Source organism: Phyllobates terribilis, unplaced genomic scaffold (assembly GCF_046119375.1).
Source record: "Phyllobates terribilis strain yellow unplaced genomic scaffold, ASM4611937v1 Scaffold_9__5_contigs__length_417890890, whole genome shotgun sequence".
Classification (NCBI taxonomy): domain Eukaryota; kingdom Metazoa; phylum Chordata; class Amphibia; order Anura; family Dendrobatidae; genus Phyllobates; species Phyllobates terribilis.
The window spans coordinates 189,796,753-189,824,712 of NW_027362769.1; the positions used below are offsets into that span (position 1 = coordinate 189,796,753).

Below are 27,960 nucleotides of genomic sequence, written 5' to 3' on the forward strand. Positions count from 1 at the left end.
CCGCTCGCTACACCGTGCCGGCCCGGCTACAGTCACTGCTCATTACACTGTGCCGGCCCGGCTACAGTCACCGCTCGCTACACCGTGCCGGCCCGGCTACAGTCACCGCTCATTACACTGTGCCGGCCCGGCTACAGTCACCACTCATTACATTGTGCCGGCCCGGCTACAGCCACCGCTCATTACATTGTGCCGGCCCGGCTACAGCCACCGCTCATTGCACTGTGCCGGCCCGGCTACAGCCACCGCTCGCTACACTGTGCCAGCCCGGCTACAGCCACCGCTCGCTACACTGTGCCGGCCTGGCTACAGTCACCGCTCGCTACACTGTGCCGGCCCGGCTACAGTCACCGCTCACTACACAGTGCCGGCCCGGCTACAGTCGCCGCTCGCTACACTGTGCCGGCCCAGCTACAGTCGCCGCTCGCTACACTGTGCCGGCCCAACTACAGTCGCCGCTCGCTACACTGTGCCGGCCCGGCTACAGTCGCCGCTCGCTACACTGTGCCGGCCCGGCTACAGTCGCCGCTCGCTACACTGTGCCCGCCCGGCTACAGTCGCCGCTCGCTACACTGTGCCGGCCCGGCTACAGTCGCCGCTCGCTACACTGTGCCGGCCCGGCTACAGTCGCCGCTCGCTACACTGTGCCGGCCCGGCTACAGTCGCCGCTCGCTACACTGTGCCGGCCCGGCTACAGTCGCCGCTCGCTACACTGTGCCGGCCCGGCTACAGTCGCCGCTCGCTACACTGTGCCGGCCTGGCTACAGTCACCGCTCGCTACACTGTGCCGGCCCGGCTACAGTCACCGCTCAATACACAGTGCCGGCCCGGCTACAGTCGCCGCTTGCTACACTGTGCCGGCCCGGCTACAGTCACCGCTCACTACACAATGCCGGCCCGGCTACAGTCGCCACTCGCTACACTGTGCCGGCCTGGCTACAGTCACCGCTCACTACACTGTGCCGGCCTGGCTACAGTCACCGCTCGCTACACTGTGCCGGCCTGGCTACAGTCACCGCTCGCTACACTGTGCCAGCCTGGCTACAGTCACCGCTCGCTACACTGTGCCAGCCTGGCTACAGTCACCGCTCGCTACACTGTGCCGGCCTGGCTACAGTCACCGCTCGCTACACTGTGCCGGCCTGGCTACAGTCACCGCTCGCTACACTGTGCCGGCCTGGCTACAGTCACCGCTCGCTACACTGTGCCGGCCTGGCTACAGTCACCGCTCGCTACTCTGTGCTGGCCTGGCTACAGTCACCGCTCGCTGTGGGGCGGCGTGGCACACTCTGTGCGCTGTGGCGCGACTTGGCACACTCGGTGCGCTGTGGCGCGGCTTGGCACACTCGGTGCGCTGTGGCGCGGCTTGGCACACTCGGTGCGCTGTGGCGCGGCTTGGCACACTCGGTGCGCTGTGGACACCTTTCTATGAACCTGTAAGAACATATCTGCAGGTCAATAGCGTTATCCAATGTGACTGGTTCCCTTTAACCCCTTACAACCTGCTGGCCGGGCAGTATTGGATCTCGGCTCTCCTGGTTCGGCTCAGGTTCTGTGCGGTCACTGGATCTCCTGGGATTCTGGTGGGGACTATTTATGGGATTGGGGATACCGCTGCTAGGATTTATTATATTGCCTCGCCCCAAAGCCAACACCCGATATATAGAATAACTCGTGCTGTAATGTGGATCTGCCGGTCCGACGGCACCCGGGTCTCGCTATACAAGGTTGGGTCTTACTCTGGGAAAGCTGCCACCACCAGGACTCCTCTGAGTGTCTCCCCAGCCTCATACCGCAGTGCGGGTCGCCGTCCTGTGCGGCCGCCATATTTGTTGTGAAGGGTTAATCTGTATTCTGTGATTTGCTGCTTCTCCTCTGTCTTGTCTCTGTCCTGTTAACTCTTGCGCTTCTTTTCCTTCATGGCTGCGCCCGTCCCCTCCTCCCAGTAAGTTGTTCTCTTCATACTGACATATTGACGTGTGTGTGCCTGTGCCCGCCGTGTATCGCCCTGTGCCCGCCGTGTATCGCCCTGTGCCCGCCGTGTATCGCCCTGTGCCCGCCGTGTATCGCCCTGTGCCCGCCGTGTATCGCCCTGTGCCCGCCGTGTATCGCCCTGTGCCCGCCGTGTATCGCCCTGTGCCCACCGTGTATCGCCCTGTGCCCGCCGTGTATCGCCCTGTGCCCGCCATGTATCGCCCTGTGCCCACCGTGTATCGCCCTGTGCCCGCCGTGTATTGCCCTGTGCCCGCCATGTATCGCCCTGTGCCCACCGTGTATTGCCCTGTGCCCGCCGTGTATCGCCCTGTGCCCGCCGTGTGCCTGTGCCAGCCGTGTATCGCCCTGTGCCCGCCGTGTATCGCCCTGTGCCCACAGTGTGCCTGTGCCCGCCGTGTATCGCCCTGTGCCCGCCGTGTATCGCCCTGTGCCCACCGTGTGCCTGTGCCCGCCGTGTATCGCCCTGTGCCCGCCATGTATCGCCCTGTGCCCGCCGTGTGCCTGTGCCAGCCGTGTATCGCCCTGTGCCCGCCGTGTATCGCCCTGTGCCCCCCGTGTGCCTGTGCCCGCCGTGTATCGCCCTGTGCCCGCCGTGTGCCGGTGTATCGCCCTGTGCCCGGACTTGCATATCTGTGACGCCCGTTGGGCCCGGAGCTTTGATGTTGCAGCCATAGTGTTAAAATAAATCTCTGCTTGCTGTCAGTGATGGAAATAAAGCCCTGCTCTCACAGCTTAGGTGTTGTTACAGTGTAACAGTATAGGTAAGAGCCATCAACAGAGAGCAGGACTTGTGAGACTTGTCTGAGCCTACGCTAATACAGTGTAACGTCCCCGCAGCTGTGTGACAAGACTTTAATAATAATAATAATAATTTTTATTTATATAGCGCCAACATATTCCGCAGCACTTTACAATTAAGCGGGGACATGTACAAACAATAAATTCAATACAAGGTGAGACAGTTTAACAGTTACATCAGGAGTGAGGTCCCTGCTCGCAAGCTTACATTCTACACGGAAATGGGGGGACACAATAGGTGGAAAGTGCTTGTTATTTCAGGTCTGGCAATTATAATAAGTCGGGATTATCATATAAAGCTGTATGATCCGGTCATCAGCCTGTATGTTAAAGTGCAATACTCAATTACCGAGTGCAGTTATCGAGTGCATGGAGGGTGTAGAAACAGATGAACAGTAGGGTGCAGATTCTGAATAGTATTTAGGAGGGAACAGGGGAAAGTTAGTTTACTGAGTAGTTGAGGTGGTCGGCTTGTTTAAAGAGATGGGTTTTTAAAGCGCGCTTGAAGACATCGGGGCTAGGCATCAATCGGATCGTCTGGGGTAGAGCATTCCAGAGAACTGGTGCAGCACGAGAGAAGTCTTGGAGACGGAGGTGTGAGGTTCGGATTATGGGGGATGTTAGCCTTAGGTCATTTGTGGAACGGAGGGCACGTGTAGGACGATAGACTGAGATGAGAGAGGAGATATAAGGTGGTGCAGAACTGTAGAGAGCTTTGTGGGTGAGAGCAATGAGTTTATATTGGACCCTGTAGTGAATGGGTAACCAGTGTAATGACTGGCACAAGATGGAAGCATCGGTGAAGCGGCTGGACATAAATACGACCCTGGCTGCCGCATTCAGGACAGATTGGAGAGGGGAAATTTTGGTAAGAGGGAGACCGATCAGAAGAGAGCTGCAGTAGTCCAGACGAGAGTGAATAAGAGCGACAGTCAGAGTTTTAGCAGTTTCCAAAGTGAGAAAAGGTCGGATTCTGGAGATGTTTTTAAGATGCAGGTGACAAGAGCGAGTGAGTGATCGGATATAGGGAGTAAAGGAAAGGTTAGTGTCGAATATGACCCCAAGGCAGCGGGTGTGCTGCTGGGAGTTATGGTTGACCCCTCCAAGGTAATTTCGATATTAGGTAGAGTTAGGTTACTAGAGGGGGGAAACACAAGAAGTTCAGTTTTGGAGAGATTCAATTTGAGATAGAGGGAGGACATGATGCTAGACACAGCAGATAAACAATCCTTGGTGTTTTGTATTAGGGTAGGGGTGATGTCAGGGGAAGAAGTGTATAGTTGGGTGTCGTCAGCATAGAGATGATACTGGAACCCAAATCTGCTGATTGTTTGTCCAATAGGGGCAGTGTATAGAGAGAAGAGGAGGGGGCCTAGGACTGAGCCCTGCGGAACCCCGATAGTAAGGGGATGAGGAGGGGAAGAGGAGCCGGCAAAAGATACAGTGAAGGAGCGGTCAGAGAGGTAGGAGGAGAACCAGGAGAGAACGGTTTCCTTGAGGCCTATAGAGCGGAGCATAGTGAGGAGGAGCTGGTGATCCACAGTGTCAAATGCTGCAGAGAGATCCAGGAGATCAGCAGGGAGCAGAGACCTTTGGATTTGGCTGTTAGTAGATCGTTAGAGACTTTAGTGAGGGCAGTTTCAGTGGAGTGTAAGGAGCGGAAACCAGATTGTAGAGGGTCGAGGAGAGAGTTATCTGAGAGATAGCGGATTAGACGGGAGTGGACCAAGCGTTCCAGGAGTTTAGAGATGAAGGGAAGATTAGAGACAGGTCTGTAGTTAGCAGTGCAGTTCTGGTCCAGGGATGGCTTTTTAAGTAAAGGGGTTATGATGGCATGTTTAAGTGAGGAGGGAAAGATACCTGACGAAAGAGAGAGGTCAAATATTTTAGTCAGGTGAGTGGTGACCACCGGTGAGAGGGACTGCAGGAGATGTGAAGGAATGGGGTCACTGTTGCAGGTTGTAGGCCGAGAAGAAGCGAGGAGCTGGGTAACGTCTTCTTCTGTAACAGGCTCAAAGATGGCTAGTGAGCTTGAAGTGCAGTAGGGAAGGGGATCCAGGCACTGAGGAGATTGGGCTGAGATGTCCTGATGGATGTGGTTGATTTTTTCCAAGAAATAAGTGTCCAGATCCTCCCCGCTGAGGTTGGTGATGGGGGCCTGCGCTTTAGGTTTCAGGAGGGAGTTTAAGGTTTCGAAAAGTGGTTTTGGGTTGTTGGACATTGAAGTGATGAGGGTGGTGAAGTAGGATTGTTTGGCCAGATGAAGGGCAGAGTTATAGGTTTTGAGCATGAATTTATAGTGGATGAAGTCCTCTGCTAAAAGAGATTTTCTCCACTGACGCTCAGCACACCTCGAGCAACGTTGAAGAAAGCGTGTTTGCATCGTGTGCCAGGGCTGCCGTTGTCTGTGTCTGATCTTTCTGCGAGTAGAAGGAGCTGCTTCATCTAGGGCGATCTTCAGTGTATTGTTGTAGTGTGACAATGCCAAGTCTGGACAGGAGAAGGAGGAGATGGGGGCTAAAGATGTGTGGAGATTGTCCATAAGCTGCTGGGTATTAATGGCACGTGTGTTCCTATAAGTGTGGTAAGTGGGGGTGTCCCGGGTGAGGAGACAATTCTTAACAGAGAAGGAGAGAAGGTTGTGGTCCGAGAGCGGGAGAGGGAAGTTGGTAAAGTCATCCAGCAAGCAGAGACTGGAAAAAAACAGGTCCAGAGTGTTCCCGTCTTCATGGGTAGAAGAATTCGTAAACTGTGAGAGACGGAATGAAGAAGTTAGAGAAAGTAGATGAGAGGCAGATTGGGAGAGGGGGTCATCGATGGGAATGTTAAAGTCGCCCATGATGAGGGTGGGGATAGAAAGTGAGGAAGCCAGGTGGCAAAGTGATCCAAGAACTGGCGGGCGGAGCCTGGAGGGCGATACACGACTGCCACTCGCAGGGAGAAGGGTTTAAAGAGTCTGATGGTGTGGACTTCAAAGGAAGGAAACATAAGTGAGGGAACCGGGGGGATGACCTGGAAAGCACATTGTGAGGAAAGGAGCAGACCAACACCTCCACCCTGTCTGTTGCCATGTCTGGCGGTATGTGAAAATTTCAGCCCACCAAACGAGAGAGCAGCAGCAGCGGTGGTGTCTAGCCTCAGTCTTACAGTAAACCATTATTTGTTTCTATTCAGTGACTGGTCCTATCCCAGTATCCACGGTCCTCCTGATCTAATACTGTCACACAGCAGAGCGGTCGTTACACTTGTATCAGCAGCGTGTAATCCTCTGTGAGGGGAGCAGCCTGGACTGATACATTGTAACAGATCATCAGGGCAGGAGAGAGATTTGTGCTGTAGAGCTGAGGATTGTCTGCACTGACACACTGTAACAAACCCTTTCTCTAGGGGTTAATGATTGCATAGTGGGATTTCTGCCACTGTTTGATGTGCTCCAGAGGCTGCAGACACAGCTGCAGACCTCGTTACAGTGTACCAGTTCTCGCTCAGTTAATGATCAGTGCAGCTGTGTCGGGATTTCAGCCTGCGGACGTAAAACTAGAAAACCCCTTTAAGTTAAAGTGGCGGTGAAATGTTTGGATGTGCCGTGGTGATGTGACGCCGCTCTTCTCTACCGCGTGCAGCGCTGCAATCACCGATAGAGTACCAGCGCAAGGAGAGCAACGCCGCCATGAACAAGCCACAGATGAGCCGGGCGCCCACCCCCAGCAGCAGACCCCTGTCCACCACACCCATGGGCTCCGAAAAATGCGTCAACCTCCCCACCCGGAACCAGTCATTGCCGCAAAGGAAAATACCTACCTCCAACGGCAGCCCGGGGTACGACCTGTACCAGGCGGCAGAGAAGTACGACTCCAGCCAGGTAATGGGCCCGTCTGTGAGGCCGTCGCTTTACTGCCAAGCATATCTGACTAATGGAGATAAGTGGCTGCCAGTCAGCGCCGCTCATCCCATAGAGACAACATCCAGGGCAGCCAGGCTGTAGATGGAGGGGCTGGTCTGGTGGGTACGGGAGCCTGATATCAGAGATACTTTATATCATAGATAGATTTAGGGGGATAATGGGAGTTTCCTTCTCCGCAGCAGAATGTTTCCCCTCTGAGCGCCCCTGATTTAACCCTTCCCCCTTCTCTCCTGCTCCGCCCCCCGCAGAACGAGCTGGCCGGGTCTAACGGGACCACCTCCATGGCTGTTATCCAAGACTACTATGCACTGAAGGAGAACGAGATTTGTGTCTACCAAGGGGAGATTGTCCAAGTCCTGGCCGTCAACCAGCAGAACATGTTCCTGGTCTACCGGCCGTCCAACGAGCAGTCGCCGGCGGCCGAAGGCTGGATCCCTGGATCTATTCTGGGGCAGATTACTAAACCTTCTGCTGACAGTAACGACAGAAGCATCAAGTAAGTGCTTCCGGGGCGCCGTGTGTGGATTATAGGGAGGTTCTGCTGCTTTGTTTCACAGCTTTTGGAAGAAGAGATGAATGCGGAGCCTGCGGCCGGCGTCATGCGGGACACGCTCCTGATTTTTATTTCTTTAGGTTTTTTTTTTTGTTAATAATTGTACAGAAACGGTAAAGAGGAGTTCTGTATAGATGACGCCGCTCCGGACCGGACTACGTGCCATGTCGCCATACTGTAAATTGCTGATAGGACTGTGTGGGACTGAGCCGGGCTCCTCGACGAGGAGATTTATTCTGTTGTCTGTGGCAATTTCTATGTACAGCTGTCGTTATTTTCCCTTTTTTCTTTGGACTTTATTTTCTGATTATTTTAATATATGTTCACGGTAAACCTGTAAGATATTTTGTTTTGCTCCGCGCCCCCCCAGTACATTCCTGTATAAAGTATTTTGCACTATTTAAAAAAAAAAAAAAAAAAGAGATAAAAAAAAAAATGAAACCTCAGTCCTATCGATGCCGTCAGATCGTGCAATATAATGCTAGTCACAATGGTCATCATTGTACCTGTATTGTAACTAATAATTTTAAATGTACTATTTTAAATATGTAAAATAAATTTTCACCAGGATCGACCTGTTGTCATCAGGCACCAGCGTTTTTTTATCTTTTGGGGAATTTTTTTAATTTATTTTAGTATTTTTTTTTTTTTTTATTTTATTTGGAATTTTGTGAACTTTCTGCAATTATAATGTCAATTAATTAACATGCAAGAATTTTGGGGCAAAAGGAACCTGACGCCATGTACAGCTGGAGGGGGGGAGGGGGGATTCTGAGGGTCTATCGGTACATGAAGTGTTAATACCACGTGTCTGACATAACAGAGAAGCGTCGCCTCCTGATGTCACCACTGATCCGCCGTGTGCACAGTTATGACTTACTGTGAAGATATAACATTGAAGTCTCTGATCGGCTCATGATGCGCCATTCATGGTGTTTGCACCGAGAGTCAGCGTCCAGATCTGTCCGCACTGGTGAACATTGCCTGGCTGATATCCGGAACGTGGAGCCTCTAGACGGGAAGGAGGTGGGAGGGATGAGGCGGATTGTAGAGCCGACCTAGAAGAGCTGGATGATGAGGTGGCCGTAGAAGATGTGGTGAAGACTGAGATGTAGGGCTAATCGGTGAAAGACAAGAGGGTGAGGATCTAGGACATATGGAGATACATGGTGAGGATCTAGGACGTATGGAGATGTATGGTGAGGATCTAGGACGTATGGAGATACATGGTGAGGATCTAGGACGTATGGAGATACATGGTGAGGATCTAGGACGTATGGAGATACATGGTGTGGATCTAGGACGTATGGAGATACATGGTGTGGATCCAGGACGTATGGAGATGTATGGTGAGGATCTAGGACGTATAGAGATGTATGGTGAGGATCTAGGATGTATGGAGATACATGGTGAGGATCTAGGACATATGGAGATACATGGTGAGGATCTAGGACGTATGGAGATACATGGTGTGGATCTAGGACGTATGGAGATGTATGGTGAGGATCTAGGACATATGGAGATACATGGTGAGGATCTAGGACATATGGAGATGCATGGTGAGGATCTAGGACATATGGTCAGGATCTAGGACATATGGAGATGTATGGTGAGGATCTAGGACGTATGGAGATGTATGGTGAGGATCTAGGACGTATGGAGATACATGGTGAGGATCTAGGATGTATGGAGATACATGGTGAGGATCTAGGACATATGGAGATACATGGTGAGGATCTAGGACGTATGGAGATACATGGTGAGGATCTAGGACGTATGGAGATACATGGTGAGGATCTAGGATGTATGGAGATACATGGTGAGGATCTAGGACATATGGAGATACATGGTGAGGATCTAGGACGTATGGAGATACATGGTGAGGATCTAGGACGTATGGAGATACATGGTGAGGATCTAGGACGTATGGAGATACATGGTGAGGATCTAGGACGTATGGAGATACATGGTGAGGATCTAGGACATATGGAGATACATGGTGAGGATCTAGGATGTATGGAGATACATGGTGAGGATCTAGGACGTATGGAGATACATGGTGAGGATCTAGGACGTATGGAGATACATGGTGAGGATCTAGGACATATGGAGATACATAGTGAGGATCTAGGACTTATGGAGATACATGGTGAGGATCTAGGACTTATGGAGATGTATGGTGAGGATCTAGGACGTATGGAGATGTATGGTGAGGATCTAGGACGTATGGAGATGTATGGTGAGAATCTAGGACGTATGGAGATGCATGGTGAGGATCTAGGACATATGGAGATGCATGGTGAGGCTCTAGGAAGTATGGAGATGTATGGTGAGGATCTAGGACGTATGGAGATGTATGGTGAGGATCTAGGACGTATGGAGATGTATGGTGAGAATCTAGGACGTATGGAGATGCATGGTGAGGATCTAGGACATATGGAGATGCATGGTGAGGCTTTAGGAAGTATGGAGATGCATGGTGAGGATCTAGGACATATGGAGATACATGGTGAGGATCTAGGACGTATGGAGATGCATGGTGAGGCTCTAGGACGTATGGAGATGCATGGTGAGGATCTAGGACATATGGAGATACATGGTGAGGATCTAGGACATATGGAGATGCATGGTGAGGCTCTAGGAAGTATGGAGATGCATGGTCAGTATCTAGGACATATGGAGAAACATGGTGAGGATCTAGGACATCTGGAGATGTATGGTGAGGATCTAGGACGTATGGAGATGCATGGTCAGTATCTAGGACATATGGAGATACATGGTGAGGCTCTAGGAAGTATGGAGATGCATGGTCAGTATCTAGAACATATGGAGATACATGGTGAGGATCTAGGACATATGGAGATGCATGGTGAGGATCTAGGACATATGGAGATACGTGGTCAGTATCTAGGACGTATGGAGATACATGGTGAGGATCTAGGACATCTGGAGATGTATGGTGAGGATCTAGGACGTATGGAGATGCATGGTGAGGCTCTAGGACATGGGACAGCTTAGGCTAGGAGATGACCTATTGGGAGCCACAATGTAGAAGTCTTTGGCTCAGATCATGATGGCTGTGTCAGCCATGGTGGTGAGAAGAACAGGCTGTAGAAGATGGTGCCACAATGATGAAGTAATTGTGCTTAGCTGAGGAGGACAGACGCCATTAGATGATGATGTCCTAGGACACATGGGGTGAGTTTAGGAGGTTCTAGGAAAGATGACATAAGATTATGTTCTAGAAAATGTAGTTCCTAGAAGACCTGATGAAGTGAAAAAATACCAGGGCTCGATGGATGATGAGGCTCCAAATATTCTGAGATTTTAGAAGACATCCGGTGACACAGTAGACGCCCGCCGCGACCAGGAGGTGGTGATGTCCTGGGCACAGGAAGCCGCTGCAGGATGGGCTGCGATCACACGCTTCTAGGTGATCAGTCCAGATAAAGCCTTATGGGATGAGATCCATGTCCGGGGGATAGGTGGGCGCCTTCCTTTACACCCCGGTCATGTGACCACCGCCATATTATTCTTCTTCCAGGTCCTGACACTGTCCAAGGGGCAGTCTGGTGGTCAGCAGTGCATGTTGCTGTGTGACTGGTGGCGGGGGGCTCTGATAATTTGTATCGTCTCCTCTTCTTTTCTGCTTGTCTGTGTATATATATCAGGTACGCCCGGTGTCGGGTCCAGAGCGCCCGCCCGGCTCGTGCCGTCCTCTCGCTTGCATGCCGAGTGCTTGATATGTTCTCTGAGCTTCTCTCCAGGAATCCTGCCTGTGTGGACGGCGCCCTGCCTTCGCTCTCATTTCAGTTCTGCCATTTGATTGGTGCGTTTTTTGGTACAACAGGAAGTCATGTTCTTGGCACACGCTCCGCATGAGAAAATGGGACGGCAAGGCGGCAAACGGCCAGTGTAAAACCATGGAGGGTCTGGGCAGCAAGGTGAAAGTGAGTAAGGAGCTGGCCCCCCCGCGGGTCACGTCACCACATCCCGCTCCTCCTGCAGGACGCAGGTTTTATGCCATTTCTGTTTTTCATTTCTGCAGGATTTTGCATGGCGCTCATGTACATGGCACTCTGTGCGGTTCTATGATTTACCCTGCATATGACACGAGCGGGTCACTGCATGCAGATGGTGTGTGCGGCCTCCAGGCATCGGGGGGTTAACCGACATCCCGCTGACACTTGGGCTCAGTTCACGTCTCCGCTGCTGTCATGGTGTCCGTCGTGATGATGGGGAGAGTAGTGCTGCACGCTCCAATGTACGACAGGTCAGCGACGGAGACGTGAACTCGGCCATCAATAGGATTCTAACAGACTAAAACGTGATGTCCCTGCTGGTGGGCCTGGCATGTGAGGGGTTAATGATGAGGAGGCAACCACATGAGCAGACCGGCCCCCCACGGACCGACGGAGGACCCCTGTGCAGCAGACCTTCCTGACGTTACATTGTCACATGGTGTCTTCCCCGTGTCCAGATGCAGAACATGATGGTGGTTACATGGTCTCCAGTGATCGGTCGCCCCGGCATGTGCTTCAGTGTGAGTGCGGCTGTGGGCCGGATGCATGGACGCTGCCCCTACCTGTCCTGGCTTCTGTCACCCCGCAACCATCATGTCCTGTAATGTCTCTATCTCCCCGGCTGCATCCATGGACCATGCATGTCCAAAATCAGCACCCCCCAGTGTAAATATAAAGGGTCTGCACCAAAAGTGTAGATCATATATAAAATACATCTCCATACATGGCAGAGTCCCTGGGTATATACATCAGTAACTCTGTACATCCTTTATATTATACTCCAGAGCTGCACTCACTATTCTGCTGGTGTATAACAGGATGTAACTCAGGATCAGTAATGTAATGTATGTACACAGTGACTGCACCAGCAGAATAGTGAGTGCAGCTCTGGAGTATAATACAGGAGGTAACTCAGGATCAGTAATGTAATGTATGTACACAGTGACTGCACCAGCAGAATAAGGAGTGCAGCTCTGGAGTATAATACAGGATGTAACTCAGGATCAGTAATGTAATGTATGTACACAGTGACTGCACCAGCAGAATAGTGAGTGCAGCTCTGGAGTATAATACAGGATGTAACTCAGGATCAGTAATGTAATGTATGTACACAGTGACTGCACCAGCAGAATAGTGAGTGCAGCTCTGGAGTATAATACAGGATGTAACTCAGGATCAGTAATGTAATGTATGTACACAGTGACTGCACCAGCAGAATAGTGAGTGCAGCTCTGGAGTATAATACAGGAGGTAACTCAGGATCAGTAATGTAATGTATGTACACAGTGACTGCACCAGCAGAATAAGGAGTGCAGCTCTGGAGTATAATACAGGATGTAACTCAGGATCAGTAATGTAATGTATGTACACAGTGACTGCACCAGCAGAATAGTGAGTGCAGCTCTGGAGTATAATACAGGATGTAACTCAGGATCAGTAATGTAATGTATGTGCACAGTGACTGCACCAGCAGAATAGTGAGTGCAGCTCTGGAGTATAATACAGGATGTAACTCAGGATCAGTAATGTAATGTATGTACACAGTGACTGCACCAGCAGAATAGTGAGTGCAGCTCTGGAGTATAATACAGGAGGTAACTCAGGATCAGTAATGTAATGTATGTACACAGTGACTGCACCAGCAGAATAAGGAGTGCAGCTCTGGAGTATAATACAGGATGTAACTCAGGATCAGTAATGTAATGTATGTACACAGTGACTGCACCAGCAGAATAGTGAGTGCAGCTCTGGAGTATAATACAGGATGTAACTCAGGATCAGTAATGTAATGTATGTGCACAGTGACTGCACCAGCAGAATAGTGAGTGCAGCTCTGGAGTATAATACAGGATGTAACTCAGGATCAGTAATGTAATGTATGTGCACAGTGACTGCACCAGCAGAATAGTGAGTGCAGCTCTGGAGTATAATACAGGAGGTAACTCAGGATCAGTAATGTAATGTATGTACACAGTGACTGCACCAGCAGAATAGTGAGTGCAGCTCTGGAGTATAATACAGGAGGTAACTCAGGGTCAGTAATGTAATGTATGTACACAGTGACTGCGCCAGCAGAATAGTGAGTGCAGCTCTGGGGTATAATACAGGATGTAACTCAGGATCAGTAATGTAATGTATGTACACAGTGACTGCACCAGCAGAATAGTGAGTGCAGCTCTGGAGTATAATACAGGATGTAACTCAGGATCAGTAATGTAATGTATGTACACAGTGACTGCACCAGCAGAATAGTGAGTGCAGCTCTGGAGTATAATACAGGATGTAACTCAGGATCAGTATTGTAATGTATGTACACAGTGACTGCACCAGCAGAATAGTGAGTGCAGCTCTGGAGTATAATACAGGATGTAACTCAGGATCAGTAATGTAATGTATGTACACAGTGACTGCACCAGCAGAATAGTGAGTGCAGCTCTGGAGTATAATACAGGATGTAACTCAGGATCAGTAATGTAATGTGTGTACACAGTGACTGCACCAGCAGAATAGTGAGTGCAGCTCTGGAGTATAATACAGGAGGTAACTCAGGATCAGTAATGTAATGTATGTACACAGTGACTGCACCAGCAGAATAGTGAGTGCAGCTCTGGAGTATAATACAGGATGTAACTCAGGATCAGTAATGTAATGTATGTACACAGTGACTGCACCAGCAGAATAGTGAGTGCAGCTCTGGAGTATAATACAGGATGTAATTCAGGATCAGTAATGTAATGTATGTACACAGTGACTGCACCAGCAGAATAGTGAGTGCAGCTCTGGAGTATAATACAGGATGTAACTCAGGATCAGTAATGTAATGTATGTACACAGTGACTGCACCAGTAGAATAGTGAGTGCAGCTCTGGAGTATAATACAGGATGTAACTCAGGATCAGTAATGTAATGTATGTACACAGTGACTGCACCAGCAGAATAGTGAGTGCAGCTCTGGAGTATAATACAGGAGGTAACTCAGGATCAGTAATGTAATGTATGTACACAGTGACTGCACCAGCAGAATAAGGAGTGCAGCTCTGGAGTATAATACAGGATGTAACTCAGGATCAGTAATGTAATGTATGTGCACAGTGACTGCACCAGCAGAATAGTGAGTGCAGCTCTGGAGTATAATACAGGATGTAACTCAGGATCAGTAATGTAATGTATGTACACAGTGACTGCACCAGCAGAATAGTGAGTGCAGCTCTGGAGTATAATACAGGAGGTAACTCAGGGTCAGTAATGTAATGTATGTACACAGTGACTGCACCAGTAGAATAGTGACTGCAGCTCTGGAGTATAATACAGGATGTAACTCAGGATCAGTAATGTAATGTATGTACACAGTGACTGCGCCAGCAGAATAGTGAGTGCAGCTCTGGGGTATAATACAGGATGTAACTCAGGATCAGTAATGTAATGTATGTACACAGTGACTGCACCAGCAGAATAGTGAGTGCAGCTCTGGAGTATAATACAGGATGTAACTCAGGATCAGTAATGTAATGTATGTACACAGTGACTGCACCAGCAGAATAGTGAGTGCAGCTCTGGAGTATAATACAGGATGTAACTCAGGATCAGTATTGTAATGTATGTACACAGTGACTGCACCAGCAGAATAGTGAGTGCAGCTCTGGAGTATAATACAGGATGTAACTCAGGATCAGTAATGTAATGTATGTACACAGTGACTGCACCAGCAGAATAGTGAGTGCAGCTCTGGAGTATAATACACGATGTAACTCAGGATCAGTAATGTAATGTATGTACACAGTGACTGCACCAGCAGAATAGTGAGTGCAGCTCTGGAGTATAATACAGGAGGTAACTCAGGATCAGTAATGTAATGTATGTACACAGTGACTGCACCAGCAGAATAGTGAGTGCAGCTCTGGAGTATAATACAGGATGTAACTCAGGATCAGTAATGTAATGTATGTACACAGTGACTGCACCAGCAGAATAGTGAGTGCAGCTCTGGAGTATAATACATGATGTAACTCAGGATAAGTAATGTAATGTATGTACACAGTGACTGCACCAGCAGAATAGTGAGTGCAGCTCTGGAGTATAATACAGGATGTAACTCAGGATCAGTAATGTAATGTATGTACACAGTGACTGCACTAGCAGAATAGTGAGTGCAGCTCTGTAGTATAATACAGGAGGTAACTCAGGATCAGTAATGTAATGTATGTACACAGTGACTGCACCAGCAGAATAGTGAGTGCAGCTCTGGAGTATAATATAGGAGGTAACTCAGGATCAGTAATGTAATGTATGTACACAGTGACTGCACCCTCAGAATAGTGAGTGCAGCTCTGGAGTATAATACAGGATGTAACTCAGGATCAGTAATGTAATGTATGAACACAGTGACTGCACCAGCAGAATAGTGAGTGCAGCTCTGGAGTATAATACAGGAGGTAACTCAGGATCAGTAATGTAATGTATGTACACAGTGACGGCACCAGCAGAATAGTGAGTGCAGCTCTGGAGTATAATACAGGATGTAACTCAGGATCAGTAATGTATGAACACAGTGACTGCACCAGCAGAATAGTGAGTGCAGCTCTGGAGTATAATACAGGAGGTAACTCAGGATCAGTAATGTAATGTATGTACACAGTGACTGCACCAGTAGAATAGTGAGTGCAGCTCTGGGGTATAATACAGGATGTAACTCAGGATCAGTAATGTAATGTATGTACACAGTGACTGCACCAGCAGAATAGTGAGTGCAGCTCTGGAGTATAATACAGGAGGTAACTCAGGATCAGTAATGTAATGTATGTACACAGTGACTGCACCCTCAGAATAGTGAGTGCAGCTCTGGAGTATAATACAGGATGTAACTCAGGATCAGTAATGTAATGTATGAACACAGTGACTGCACCAGCAGAATAGTGAGTGCAGCTCTGGAGTATAATACAGGAGGTAACTCAGGATCAGTAATGTAATGTATGTACACAGTGACGGCACCAGCAGAATAGTGAGTGCAGCTCTGGAGTATAATACAGGATGTAACTCAGGATCAGTAATGTATGAACACAGTGACTGCACCAGCAGAATAGTGAGTGCAGCTCTGGAGTATAATACAGGATGTAACTCAGGATCAGTAATGTAATGTATGTACACAGTGACGGCACCAGCAGAATAGTGAGTGCAGCTCTGGAGTATAATACAGGAGGTAACTCAGGATCAGTAATGTAATGTATGTACACAGTGACTACACCAGCAGAATAGTGAGTGCAGCTCTGGAGTATAATACAGGATGTAACTCAGCATCAGTAATGTAATGTATGTACACAGTGACTGCACCAGCAGAATAGTGAGTGCAGCTCTGGAGTATAATGCAGGAGGTAACTCAGGATCAGTAATGTAATGTATGTACACAGTGACGGCACCAGCAGAATAGTGAGTGCAGCTCTGGAGTATAATACAGGAGGTAACTCAGGATCAGTAATGTAATGTATGTACACAGTGACTACACCAGCAGAATAGTGAGTGCAGCTCTGGAGTATAATACAGGATGTAACTCAGGATCAGTAATGTAATGTATGTACACAGCGACTGCACCAGCAGTATAGTGAGTGCAGCTCTGGGGCATAATACAGGATGTAACTCAGGATCAGTAATGTAATGTATGTACACAGTGACTGTACCAGCAGAATAGTGAGTGCAGCTCTGGAGTATAATACAGGATGTAACTCCGCATCAGTAATGTAATGTATGTACACAGTGACTGCACCAGCAGAATAGTGAGTGCAGCTCTGGAGTATAATACAGGATGTAACTCAGGATCAGTAATGTAATGTATGTACACAGTGACTGCACCAGCAGAATAGTGAGTGCAGCTCTGGAGTATAATACAGGATGTAACTCAGGATCAGTAATGTAATGTATGTACACAGTGACTGCACCAGCAGAATAGTGAGTGCAGCTCTGGAGTATAATACAGGATGTAACTCAGGATCAGTAATGTAATGTATGTACACAGTGACTGCACCAGCAGAATAGTGAGTGCAGCTCTGGAATATAATACAGAAGGTAACTCAGGATCAGTAATGTAATGTATGTACACAGTGACTGCACAAGCAGAATAGTGAGTGCAGCTCTGGAGAATAATACAGGATGTAACTCAGGATCAGTAATGTAATGTATGTACACAGTGACTGCACCAGCAGAATAGTGAGTGCAGCTCTGGAGTATAATACAGGATGTAACTCAGGATCAGTAATGTAATGTATGTACACAGTGACTGCACCAGCAGAATAGTGAGTGCAGCTCTGGAGTATAATACAGGATGTAACTCAGGATCAGTAATGTAATGTATGTACACAGTGACTGCACCAGCAGAATAGTGAGTGCAGCTCTGGAGTATAATACAGGATGTAACTCAGGATCAGTAATGTAATGTATGTACACAGTGACTGCACCAGCAGAATAGTGAGTGCAGCTCTGGAGTATAATACAGGATGTAACTCAGGATCAGTAATGTAATGTATGTACACAGTGACTGCACCAGCAGAATAGTGAGTGCAGCTCTGGAATATAATACAGGAGGTAACTCAGGATCAGTAATGTAATGTATGTACACAGTGACTGCACCAGCAGAATAGTGAGTGCAGCTCTGGAGAATAATACAGGATGTAACTCAGGATCAGTAATGTAATGTATGTACACAGTGACTGCACCAGCAGAATAGTGAGTGCAGCTCTGGGGTATAATACAGGATGTAACTCAGGATCAGTAATGTAATGTATGTACACAGTGACTGCTCCAGCAGAATAGTGAGTGCAGCTCTGGAGTATAATACAGGATGTAACTCAGGATCAGTAATGTAATGTATGTACACAGTGAGTGCACCAGCAGAATAGTGAGTGCAGCTCTGGAGTATAATACAGGAGGTAACTCAGGATCAGTAATGTAATGTATGTGCACAGTGACTGCACCAGCAGAATAGTGAGTGCAGCTCTGGAGTATATTACAAGATGTAACTCAGGATCAGTAATGTAATGTATGTACACAGTGACTGCACCAGCAGAATAGTGAGTGCAGCTCTGGAGTATAATACAGGAGGTAACTCAGGATCAGTAATGTAATGTATGTACACAGTGACTGCACCAGCAGAATAGTGAGTGCAGCTCTGGAGTATAATACAGGATGTAACTCAGGATCCGTAATGTAATGTATGTACACAGTGACTGCACCAGCAGAATAGTGAGTGCAGCTCTGGAGTATAATACAGGATGTAACTCAGGATCAGTAATGTAATGTATGTACACAGTGACTGCACCAGCAGAATAGTGAGTGCAGCTCTGGAGTATATTACAAGATGTAACTCAGGATCAGTAATGTAATGTGTGTACACAGTGACTGCACCAGCAGAATAGTGAGTGCAGCTCTGGAGTATAATACAGGAGGTAACTCAGGATCAGTAATGTAATGTATGTACACAGTGACTGCACCAGCAGAATAGTGAGTGCAGCTCTGGAGTATAATACAGGATGTAACTCAGGATCAGTAATGTAATGTATGTACACAGTGACTGCACCAGCAGAATAGTGAGTGCAGCTCTGGAGTATAATACAGGATGTAATTCAGGATCAGTAATGTAATGTATGTACACAGTGACTGCACCAGCAGAATAGTGAGTGCAGCTCTGGAGTATAATACAGGATGTAACTCAGGATCAGTAATGTAATGTATGTACACAGTGACTGCACCAGTAGAATAGTGAGTGCAGCTCTGGAGTATAATACAGGATGTAACTCAGGATCAGTAATGTAATGTATGTACACAGTGACTGCACCAGCAGAATAGTGAGTGCAGCTCTGGAGTATAATACAGGAGGTAACTCAGGATCAGTAATGTAATGTATGTACACAGTGACTGCACCAGCAGAATAAGGAGTGCAGCTCTGGAGTATAATACAGGATGTAACTCAGGATCAGTAATGTAATGTATGTGCACAGTGACTGCACCAGCAGAATAGTGAGTGCAGCTCTGGAGTATAATACAGGATGTAACTCAGGATCAGTAATGTAATGTATGTACACAGTGACTGCACCAGCAGAATAGTGAGTGCAGCTCTGGAGTATAATACAGGAGGTAACTCAGGGTCAGTAATGTAATGTATGTACACAGTGACTGCACCAGTAGAATAGTGACTGCAGCTCTGGAGTATAATACAGGATGTAACTCAGGATCAGTAATGTAATGTATGTACACAGTGACTGCGCCAGCAGAATAGTGAGTGCAGCTCTGGGGTATAATACAGGATGTAACTCAGGATCAGTAATGTAATGTATGTACACAGTGACTGCACCAGCAGAATAGTGAGTGCAGCTCTGGAGTATAATACAGGATGTAACTCAGGATCAGTAATGTAATGTATGTACACAGTGACTGCACCAGCAGAATAGTGAGTGCAGCTCTGGAGTATAATACAGGATGTAACTCAGGATCAGTATTGTAATGTATGTACACAGTGACTGCACCAGCAGAATAGTGAGTGCAGCTCTGGAGTATAATACAGGATGTAACTCAGGATCAGTAATGTAATGTATGTACACAGTGACTGCACCAGCAGAATAGTGAGTGCAGCTCTGGAGTATAATACACGATGTAACTCAGGATCAGTAATGTAATGTATGTACACAGTGACTGCACCAGCAGAATAGTGAGTGCAGCTCTGGAGTATAATACAGGAGGTAACTCAGGATCAGTAATGTAATGTATGTACACAGTGACTGCACCAGCAGAATAGTGAGTGCAGCTCTGGAGTATAATACAGGATGTAACTCAGGATCAGTAATGTAATGTATGTACACAGTGACTGCACCAGCAGAATAGTGAGTGCAGCTCTGGAGTATAATACATGATGTAACTCAGGATAAGTAATGTAATGTATGTACACAGTGACTGCACCAGCAGAATAGTGAGTGCAGCTCTGGAGTATAATACAGGATGTAACTCAGGATCAGTAATGTAATGTATGTACACAGTGACTGCACTAGCAGAATAGTGAGTGCAGCTCTGTAGTATAATACAGGAGGTAACTCAGGATCAGTAATGTAATGTATGTACACAGTGACTGCACCAGCAGAATAGTGAGTGCAGCTCTGGAGTATAATATAGGAGGTAACTCAGGATCAGTAATGTAATGTATGTACACAGTGACTGCACCAGCAGAATAGTGAGTGCAGCTCTGGAGTATAATACAGGATGTAACTCAGGATCAGTAATGTAATGTATGAACACAGTGACTGCACCAGCAGAATAGTGAGTGCAGCTCTGGAGTATAATACAGGAGGTAACTCAGGATCAGTAATGTAATGTATGTACACAGTGACGGCACCAGCAGAATAGTGAGTGCAGCTCTGGAGTATAATACAGGATGTAACTCAGGATCAGTAATGTATGAACACAGTGACTGCACCAGCAGAATAGTGAGTGCAGCTCTGGAGTATAATACAGGAGGTAACTCAGGATCAGTAATGTAATGTATGTACACAGTGACTGCACCAGTAGAATAGTGAGTGCAGCTCTGGGGTATAATACAGGATGTAACTCAGGATCAGTAATGTAATGTATGTACACAGTGACTGCACCAGCAGAATAGTGAGTGCAGCTCTGGAGTATAATACAGGAGGTAACTCAGGATCAGTAATGTAATGTATGTACACAGTGACTGCACCCTCAGAATAGTGAGTGCAGCTCTGGAGTATAATACAGGATGTAACTCAGGATCAGTAATGTAATGTATGAACACAGTGACTGCACCAGCAGAATAGTGAGTGCAGCTCTGGAGTATAATACAGGAGGTAACTCAGGATCAGTAATGTAATGTATGTACACAGTGACGGCACCAGCAGAATAGTGAGTGCAGCTCTGGAGTATAATACAGGATGTAACTCAGGATCAGTAATGTATGAACACAGTGACTGCACCAGCAGAATAGTGAGTGCAGCTCTGGAGTATAATACAGGATGTAACTCAGGATCAGTAATGTAATGTATGTACACAGTGACGGCACCAGCAGAATAGTGAGTGCAGCTCTGGAGTATAATACAGGAGGTAACTCAGGATCAGTAATGTAATGTATGTACACAGTGACTACACCAGCAGAATAGTGAGTGCAGCTCTGGAGTATAATACAGGATGTAACTCAGCATCAGTAATGTAATGTATGTACACAGTGACTGCACCAGCAGAATAGTGAGTGCAGCTCTGGAGTATAATGCAGGAGGTAACTCAGGATCAGTAATGTAATGTATGTACACAGTGACGGCACCAGCAGAATAGTGAGTGCAGCTCTGGAGTATAATACAGGATGTAACTCAGGATCAGTAATGTAATGTATGTACACAGCGACTGCACCAGCAGTATAGTGAGTGCAGCTCTGGGGCATAATACAGGATGTAACTCAGGATCAGTAATGTAATGTATGTACACAGTGACTGTACCAGCAGAATAGTGAGTGCAGCTCTGGAGTATAATACAGGATGTAACTCCGCATCAGTAATGTAATGTATGTACACAGTGACTGCACCAGCAGAATAGTGAGTGCAGCTCTGGAGTATAATACAGGATGTAACTCAGGATCAGTAATGTAATGTATGTACACAGTGACTGCACCAGCAGAATAGTGAGTGCAGCTCTGGAGTATAATACAGGATGTAACTCAGGATCAGTAATGTAATGTATGTACACAGTGACTGCACCAGCAAAATAGTGAGCGCAGCTCTGGAGTATAATACAGGAGGTAACTCAGGATCAGTAATGTAATGTATGTACACAGTGACTGCACCAGCAGAATAGTGAGTGCAGCTCTGGAGTATAATACAGGATGTAACTCAGGATCAGTAATGTAATGTATGTACACAGTGACTGCACCAGCAGAATAGTGAGTGCAGCTCTGGAATATAATACAGAAGGTAACTCAGGATCAGTAATGTAATGTATGTACACAGTGACTGCACAAGCAGAATAGTGAGTGCAGCTCTGGAGAATAATACAGGATGTAACTCAGGATCAGTAATGTAATGTATGTACACAGTGACTGCACCAGCAGAATAGTGAGTGCAGCTCTGGAGTATAATACAGGATGTAACTCAGGATCAGTAATGTAATGTATGTACACAGTGACTGCACCAGCAGAATAGTGAGTGCAGCTCTGGAGTATAATACAGGATGTAACTCAGGATCAGTAATGTAATGTATGTACACAGTGACTGCACCAGCAGAATAGTGAGTGCAGCTCTGGAGTATAATACAGGATGTAACTCAGGATCAGTAATGTAATGTATGTACACAGTGACTGCACCAGCAGAATAGTGAGTGCAGCTCTGGAGTATAATACAGGATGTAACTCAGGATCAGTAATGTAATGTATGTACACAGTGACTGCACCAGCAGAATAGTGAGTGCAGCTCTGGAATATAATACAGGAGGTAACTCAGAATCAGTAATGTAATGTATGTACACAGTGACTGCACCAGCAGAATAGTGAGTGCAGCTCTGGAGAATAATACAGGATGTAACTCAGGATCAGTAATGTAATGTATGTACACAGTGACTGCACCAGCAGAATAGTGAGTGCAGCTCTGGGGTATAATACAGGATGTAACTCAGGATCAGTAATGTAATGTATGTACACAGTGACTGCTCCAGCAGAATAGTGAGTGCAGCTCTGGAGTATAATACAGGATGTAACTCAGGATCAGTAATGTAATGTATGTACACAGTGAGTGCACCAGCAGAATAGTGAGTGCAGCTCTGGAGTATAATACAGGAGGTAACTCAGGATCAGTAATGTAATGTATGTGCACAGTGACTGCACCAGCAGAATAGTGAGTGCAGCTCTGGAGTATATTACAAGATGTAACTCAGGATCAGTAATGTAATGTATGTACACAGTGACTGCACCAGCAGAATAGTGAGTGCAGCTCTGGAGTATAATACAGGAGGTAACTCAGGATCAGTAATGTAATGTATGTACACAGTGACTGCACCAGCAGAATAGTGAGTGCAGCTCTGGAGTATAATACAGGATGTAACTCAGGATCCGTAATGTAATGTATGTACACAGTGACTGCACCAGCAGAATAGTGAGTGCAGCTCTGGAGTATAATACAGGATGTAACTCAGGATCAGTAATGTAATGTATGTACACAGTGACTGCACCAGCAGAATAGTGAGTGCAGCTCTGGAGTATATTACAAGATGTAACTCAGGATCAGTAATGTAATGTATGTACACAGTGACTGCACCAGCAGAATAGTGAGTGCAGCTCTGGAGTATAATACAGGAGGTAACTCAGGATCAGTAATGTAAATACTCAGTGACTGCACCAGCAGAATACCGAGTGCAGCTCTGGAGTATAATACAGGATGTAACTCCGGATCAGTAATGTAATGTATGTACACAGTGACTGCACCAGCAGAATAGTGAGTGCAGCTCTGGGGTATAATACAGGATGTAACTCAGGATCAGTAATGTAATGTATGTACACAGTGACTGCACCAGCAGAATAGTGAGTGCAGCTCTGGAGTATAATACAGGATGTAACTCCGGATCAGTAATGTAATGTATGTACACAGTGACTGCACCAGCAGAATAGTGAGTGCAGCTCTGGAGTATAATACAGGATGTAACTCAGGATCAGTAATGTAATGTATGTACACAGTGACTGCACCAGCAGAATAGTGAGTGCAGCTCTGGAGTATAATACAGGAGGTAACTCAGGATCAGTAATGTAATGTATATACACAGTGACTGCACCAGCAGAATAGTGAGTGCAGCTCTGGAGTATAATACAGGATGTAACTCAGGATCAGTAATGTAATGTATGTACACAGTGACTGCACCAGCAGAATAGTGAGTGCAGCTCTGGAGTATAATACAGGATATGTTATACACGATGACTTTGCTCTTTATGGAGATTAATTTTGTATGTAATCTGTGTAGTAGTAATTAGAGGTGACTAAATGTTAAACTGTATTTTCCTCTGTTCTTCTCGTGTCCTTTTTATGTCATACATCCGGAGTTTCCCTCTTGTGTTACATACGGTGTCTATGAATCTGTCAGAGCTCCGTATCCCCTCCCGAGTTAGATACATAACATGCTGCCTGCAGTCACCACTAGGGGGAGCTCAATGTATACTTTATCATTATGCTTCGAGTATGACATGAGCCCCCTAGTGGCAGCTTTGAGTAGCAGATGAGCTGTTTTAGTTTCTGTCCGTGCAGGGGACGTGGAGCTCTGCACCAGGAGATTTTCTCCAATGGACACTAATATGTCTGTATTAAAGTACAATACAATGATGGCAGCTATAGACAGAACGGTACAAAGCCATGACACACATTGTTTTATGAGCAGAAGGGTCCAGTCGTGACGTCTGAACATCAAATCTAATATATATTGTGCTGAATGATGGCATTGTACAGAGATGAGCGGCCAGACGAGTCCAGTGTGCAAGCCCACCCCCCAAACATCTGCCCCCCGTACGGAGAGGATAAAGTGCTGGATGCTCAGATGGCAGGGTATCAACACGGGGGGCTTATGGCACGCAGCGTAATAAAGTGCACAAAGCCCGAGCCTCGCCAAATTAAATGTACAAAAAGAAATAAAGGGAACGTGTCACCAGACTTCTGCACCTAATCTGAGAGCAGCATAATGCAGAGGCAGAGACCCTGATACCAGCGATGTGTCACTTACTGGGCTGCTTGCTGCAGTTTATCAGCAGGAGATTATCACTAGAGGACCCGTAAACCTGCGGCCATGTCTCCTCCATATTCATGAGCCCCCACCACTGATTGACAGCTTTCTGCCTATGCACAGTGAATCCAGAACTGTGAATCAGTGATGTGGACGGGATTATACAGGGCTCAGCACTCAGAGAACTGTAAGGTCTGCAGCAGAAAAACAGGGATTTTATCAAAACTGCAGCATGCAGCCCAGTAAGAGATACATTGCTGGACTTCGGGGCTCTGCCCCTGCATCCTGCTGCTCTGATGGGGCAAATAGCAAAGCGCATATAGATACTGAGCCCAGATACGGACCGCACACAGCACGCGTTTCGCTAGACGCTTTGTCAGGGGAAGCATTTCACCAGGTTTGGGCCAATATGCTGCATAGAAGCCCAAATGGGTTAAATCATCAGTCAAATATCAAAGGTCTCCGTACCATGATCACAGCAACCTTCTAGTCCTGTGAGTGGAGGCCAGAGCAAGAGCAATGCAAACCGCGAAACCCCCCAAAATCAGATCACCACACGTATCAGTGATACATAAGGCGAGAGCTAGAAATGGGGGGAAACGCAGTGTGTGACGAGGGGCATGAATGGGCCGAGCAGGTGCGTACCCCCGTACTCTGCAGACATTGCTCTCTGGCCGCTCCTCTCTGTGCATGGTACCATCGCCGGTGCTCAGACGTCACCACGGGACCCGTCCGCCGCCTCCTGGGCGTGAATCTCATAATAAAGGGGTCTGCTGTTTCTGGCTGCGGCTTGTACCGCTCTGTACAGGGAACATTGTGTCTGCTGTATAGATAAATCCACCAAATCTATATGGAAGATTCTGCGGCCCCCTGTTATAGGTGTACATGTGCGTCCCCCAACATCATGTGTGACCCCTCTGCCACTCACATCAGCAGTCTGTACTCCACTGACCGTCTGCAGCGCTGTCCAGGCCGACACCTCTGTGCAAGATGCTACAGTTATAATAAAGTGACACTGAATGTACTCCAGTCACATCCAAAGCTACTACAGAGTTCCATCACACGTACTCCAGTCACATCCAAAGCTGAGACAGAGTTCCATCACATCTACTCCAGTCACATCCAAAGCTACTACAGAGTTCCATCACACGTACTCCAGTCACATCCAAAGCTACTACAGAGTTCCATCACACGTACTCCAGTCACATCCAAAGCTACTACAGAGTTCCATCACACGTACTCCAGTCACATCCAAAGCTGATACAGAGTTCCATCACACGTACTCCAGTCACATCCAAAGCTGATACAGAGTTCCATCACACGTACTCCAGTCACATCCAAAGCTGATGCAGAGTTCCATCACACGTACTCCAGTCACATCCAAAGCTGAGACAGAGTTCCATCACATCTACTCCAGTCACATCCAAAGCTACTACAGAGTTCCATCACACGTACTCCAGTCACATCCAAAGCTGGGACAGAGTTCCATCACACGTACTCCAGTCACATCCAAAGCTGAGACAGAGTTCCATCACACGTACTCCAGTCACATCCAAAGCTGAGACAGAGTTCCATCACATGTACTCCAGTCACATCCAAAGCTGATACAGAGTTCCATCACACGTACTCCAGTCACATCCAAAGCTGATACAGAGTTCCATCACACGTACTCCAGTCACATCCAAAGCTGATACAGAGTTCCATCACACGTACTCCAGTCACATCCAAAGCTGAGACAGAGTTCCATCACATGTACTCCAGTCACATCCAAAGCTGATGCAGAGTTCCATCACACGTACTCCAGTCACATCCAAAGCTGATGCAGAGTTCCATCACACGTACTCCAGTCACATCCAAAGCTGATGCAGAGTTCCATCACACGTACTCCAGTCACATCCAAAGCTGAGACAGAGTTCCATCACATCTACTCCAGTCACATCCAAAGCTACTACAGAGTTCCATCACACGTACTCCAGTCACATCCAAAGCTGAGACAGAGTTCCATCACACGTACTCCAGTCACATCCAAAGCTGAGACAGAGTTCCATCACACGTACTCCAGTCACATCCAAAGCTGAGACAGAGTTCCATCACACGTACTCCAGTCACATCCAAAGCTGATACAGAGTTCCATCACACGTACTCCAGTCACATCCAAAGCTGATACAGAGTTCCATCACACGTACTCCAGTCACATCCAAAGCTGATACAGAGTTCCATCACACGTACTCCAGTCACATCCAAAGCTGATGCAGAGTTCCATCACACGTACTCCAGTCACATCCAAAGCTGAGACAGAGTTCCATCACATCTACTCCAGTCACATCCAAAGCTACTACAGAGTTCCATCACACGTACTCCAGTCACATCCAAAGCTGAGACAGAGTTCCATCACACGTACTCCAGTCACATCCAAAGCTGAGACAGAGTTCCATCACACGTACTCCAGTCACATCCAAAGCTGATACAGAGTTCCATCACACGTACTCCAGTCACATCCAAAGCTGATACAGCGTTCCATCACACGTACTCCAGTCACATCCAAAGCTGATACAGAGTTCCATCACACGTACTCCAGTCACATCCAAAGCTGATACAGAGTTCCATCACATCTACTCCAGTCACATCCAAAGCTGATGCAGAGTTCCATCACATCTACTCCAGTCACATCCAAAGCTGATGCAGAGTTCCATCACACCTACTCCAGTCACATCCAAAGCTGATGCAGAGTTCCATCACATCTACTCCAGTCACATCCAAAGCTGATGCAGAGTTCCATCACATCTACTCCAGTCACATCCAAAGCTGATAAAGAGTTCCATCACACGTACTCCAGTCACATCCAAAGCTGATACAGAGTTCCATCACACGTACTCCAGTCACATCCAAAGCTGATACATCGTTCCATCACAGCTACTCCAGTCACATCCAAAGCTGATACACCGTTCCATCACACG

At 47.3% G+C, this 27,960-nt stretch overlaps 1 protein-coding gene across 1 annotated transcript in view; it reads left to right on the forward strand.

Moving 5' to 3' along the window:
• Positions 1-27,960, forward strand: part of LOC141161317 (kalirin-like) — a 621,825-nt gene that overhangs the window by 538,600 nt on the left and 55,265 nt on the right. Inside the window, exons 37-39 of the mRNA XM_073646130.1 lie at positions 6,417-6,655; positions 6,946-7,193; positions 11,101-11,200. Of these exons, the coding sequence (XP_073502231.1) occupies positions 6,417-6,655; positions 6,946-7,193; positions 11,101-11,200 (587 nt within the window). The remainder of the gene's footprint in view (positions 1-6,416; positions 6,656-6,945; positions 7,194-11,100; positions 11,201-27,960) is intronic.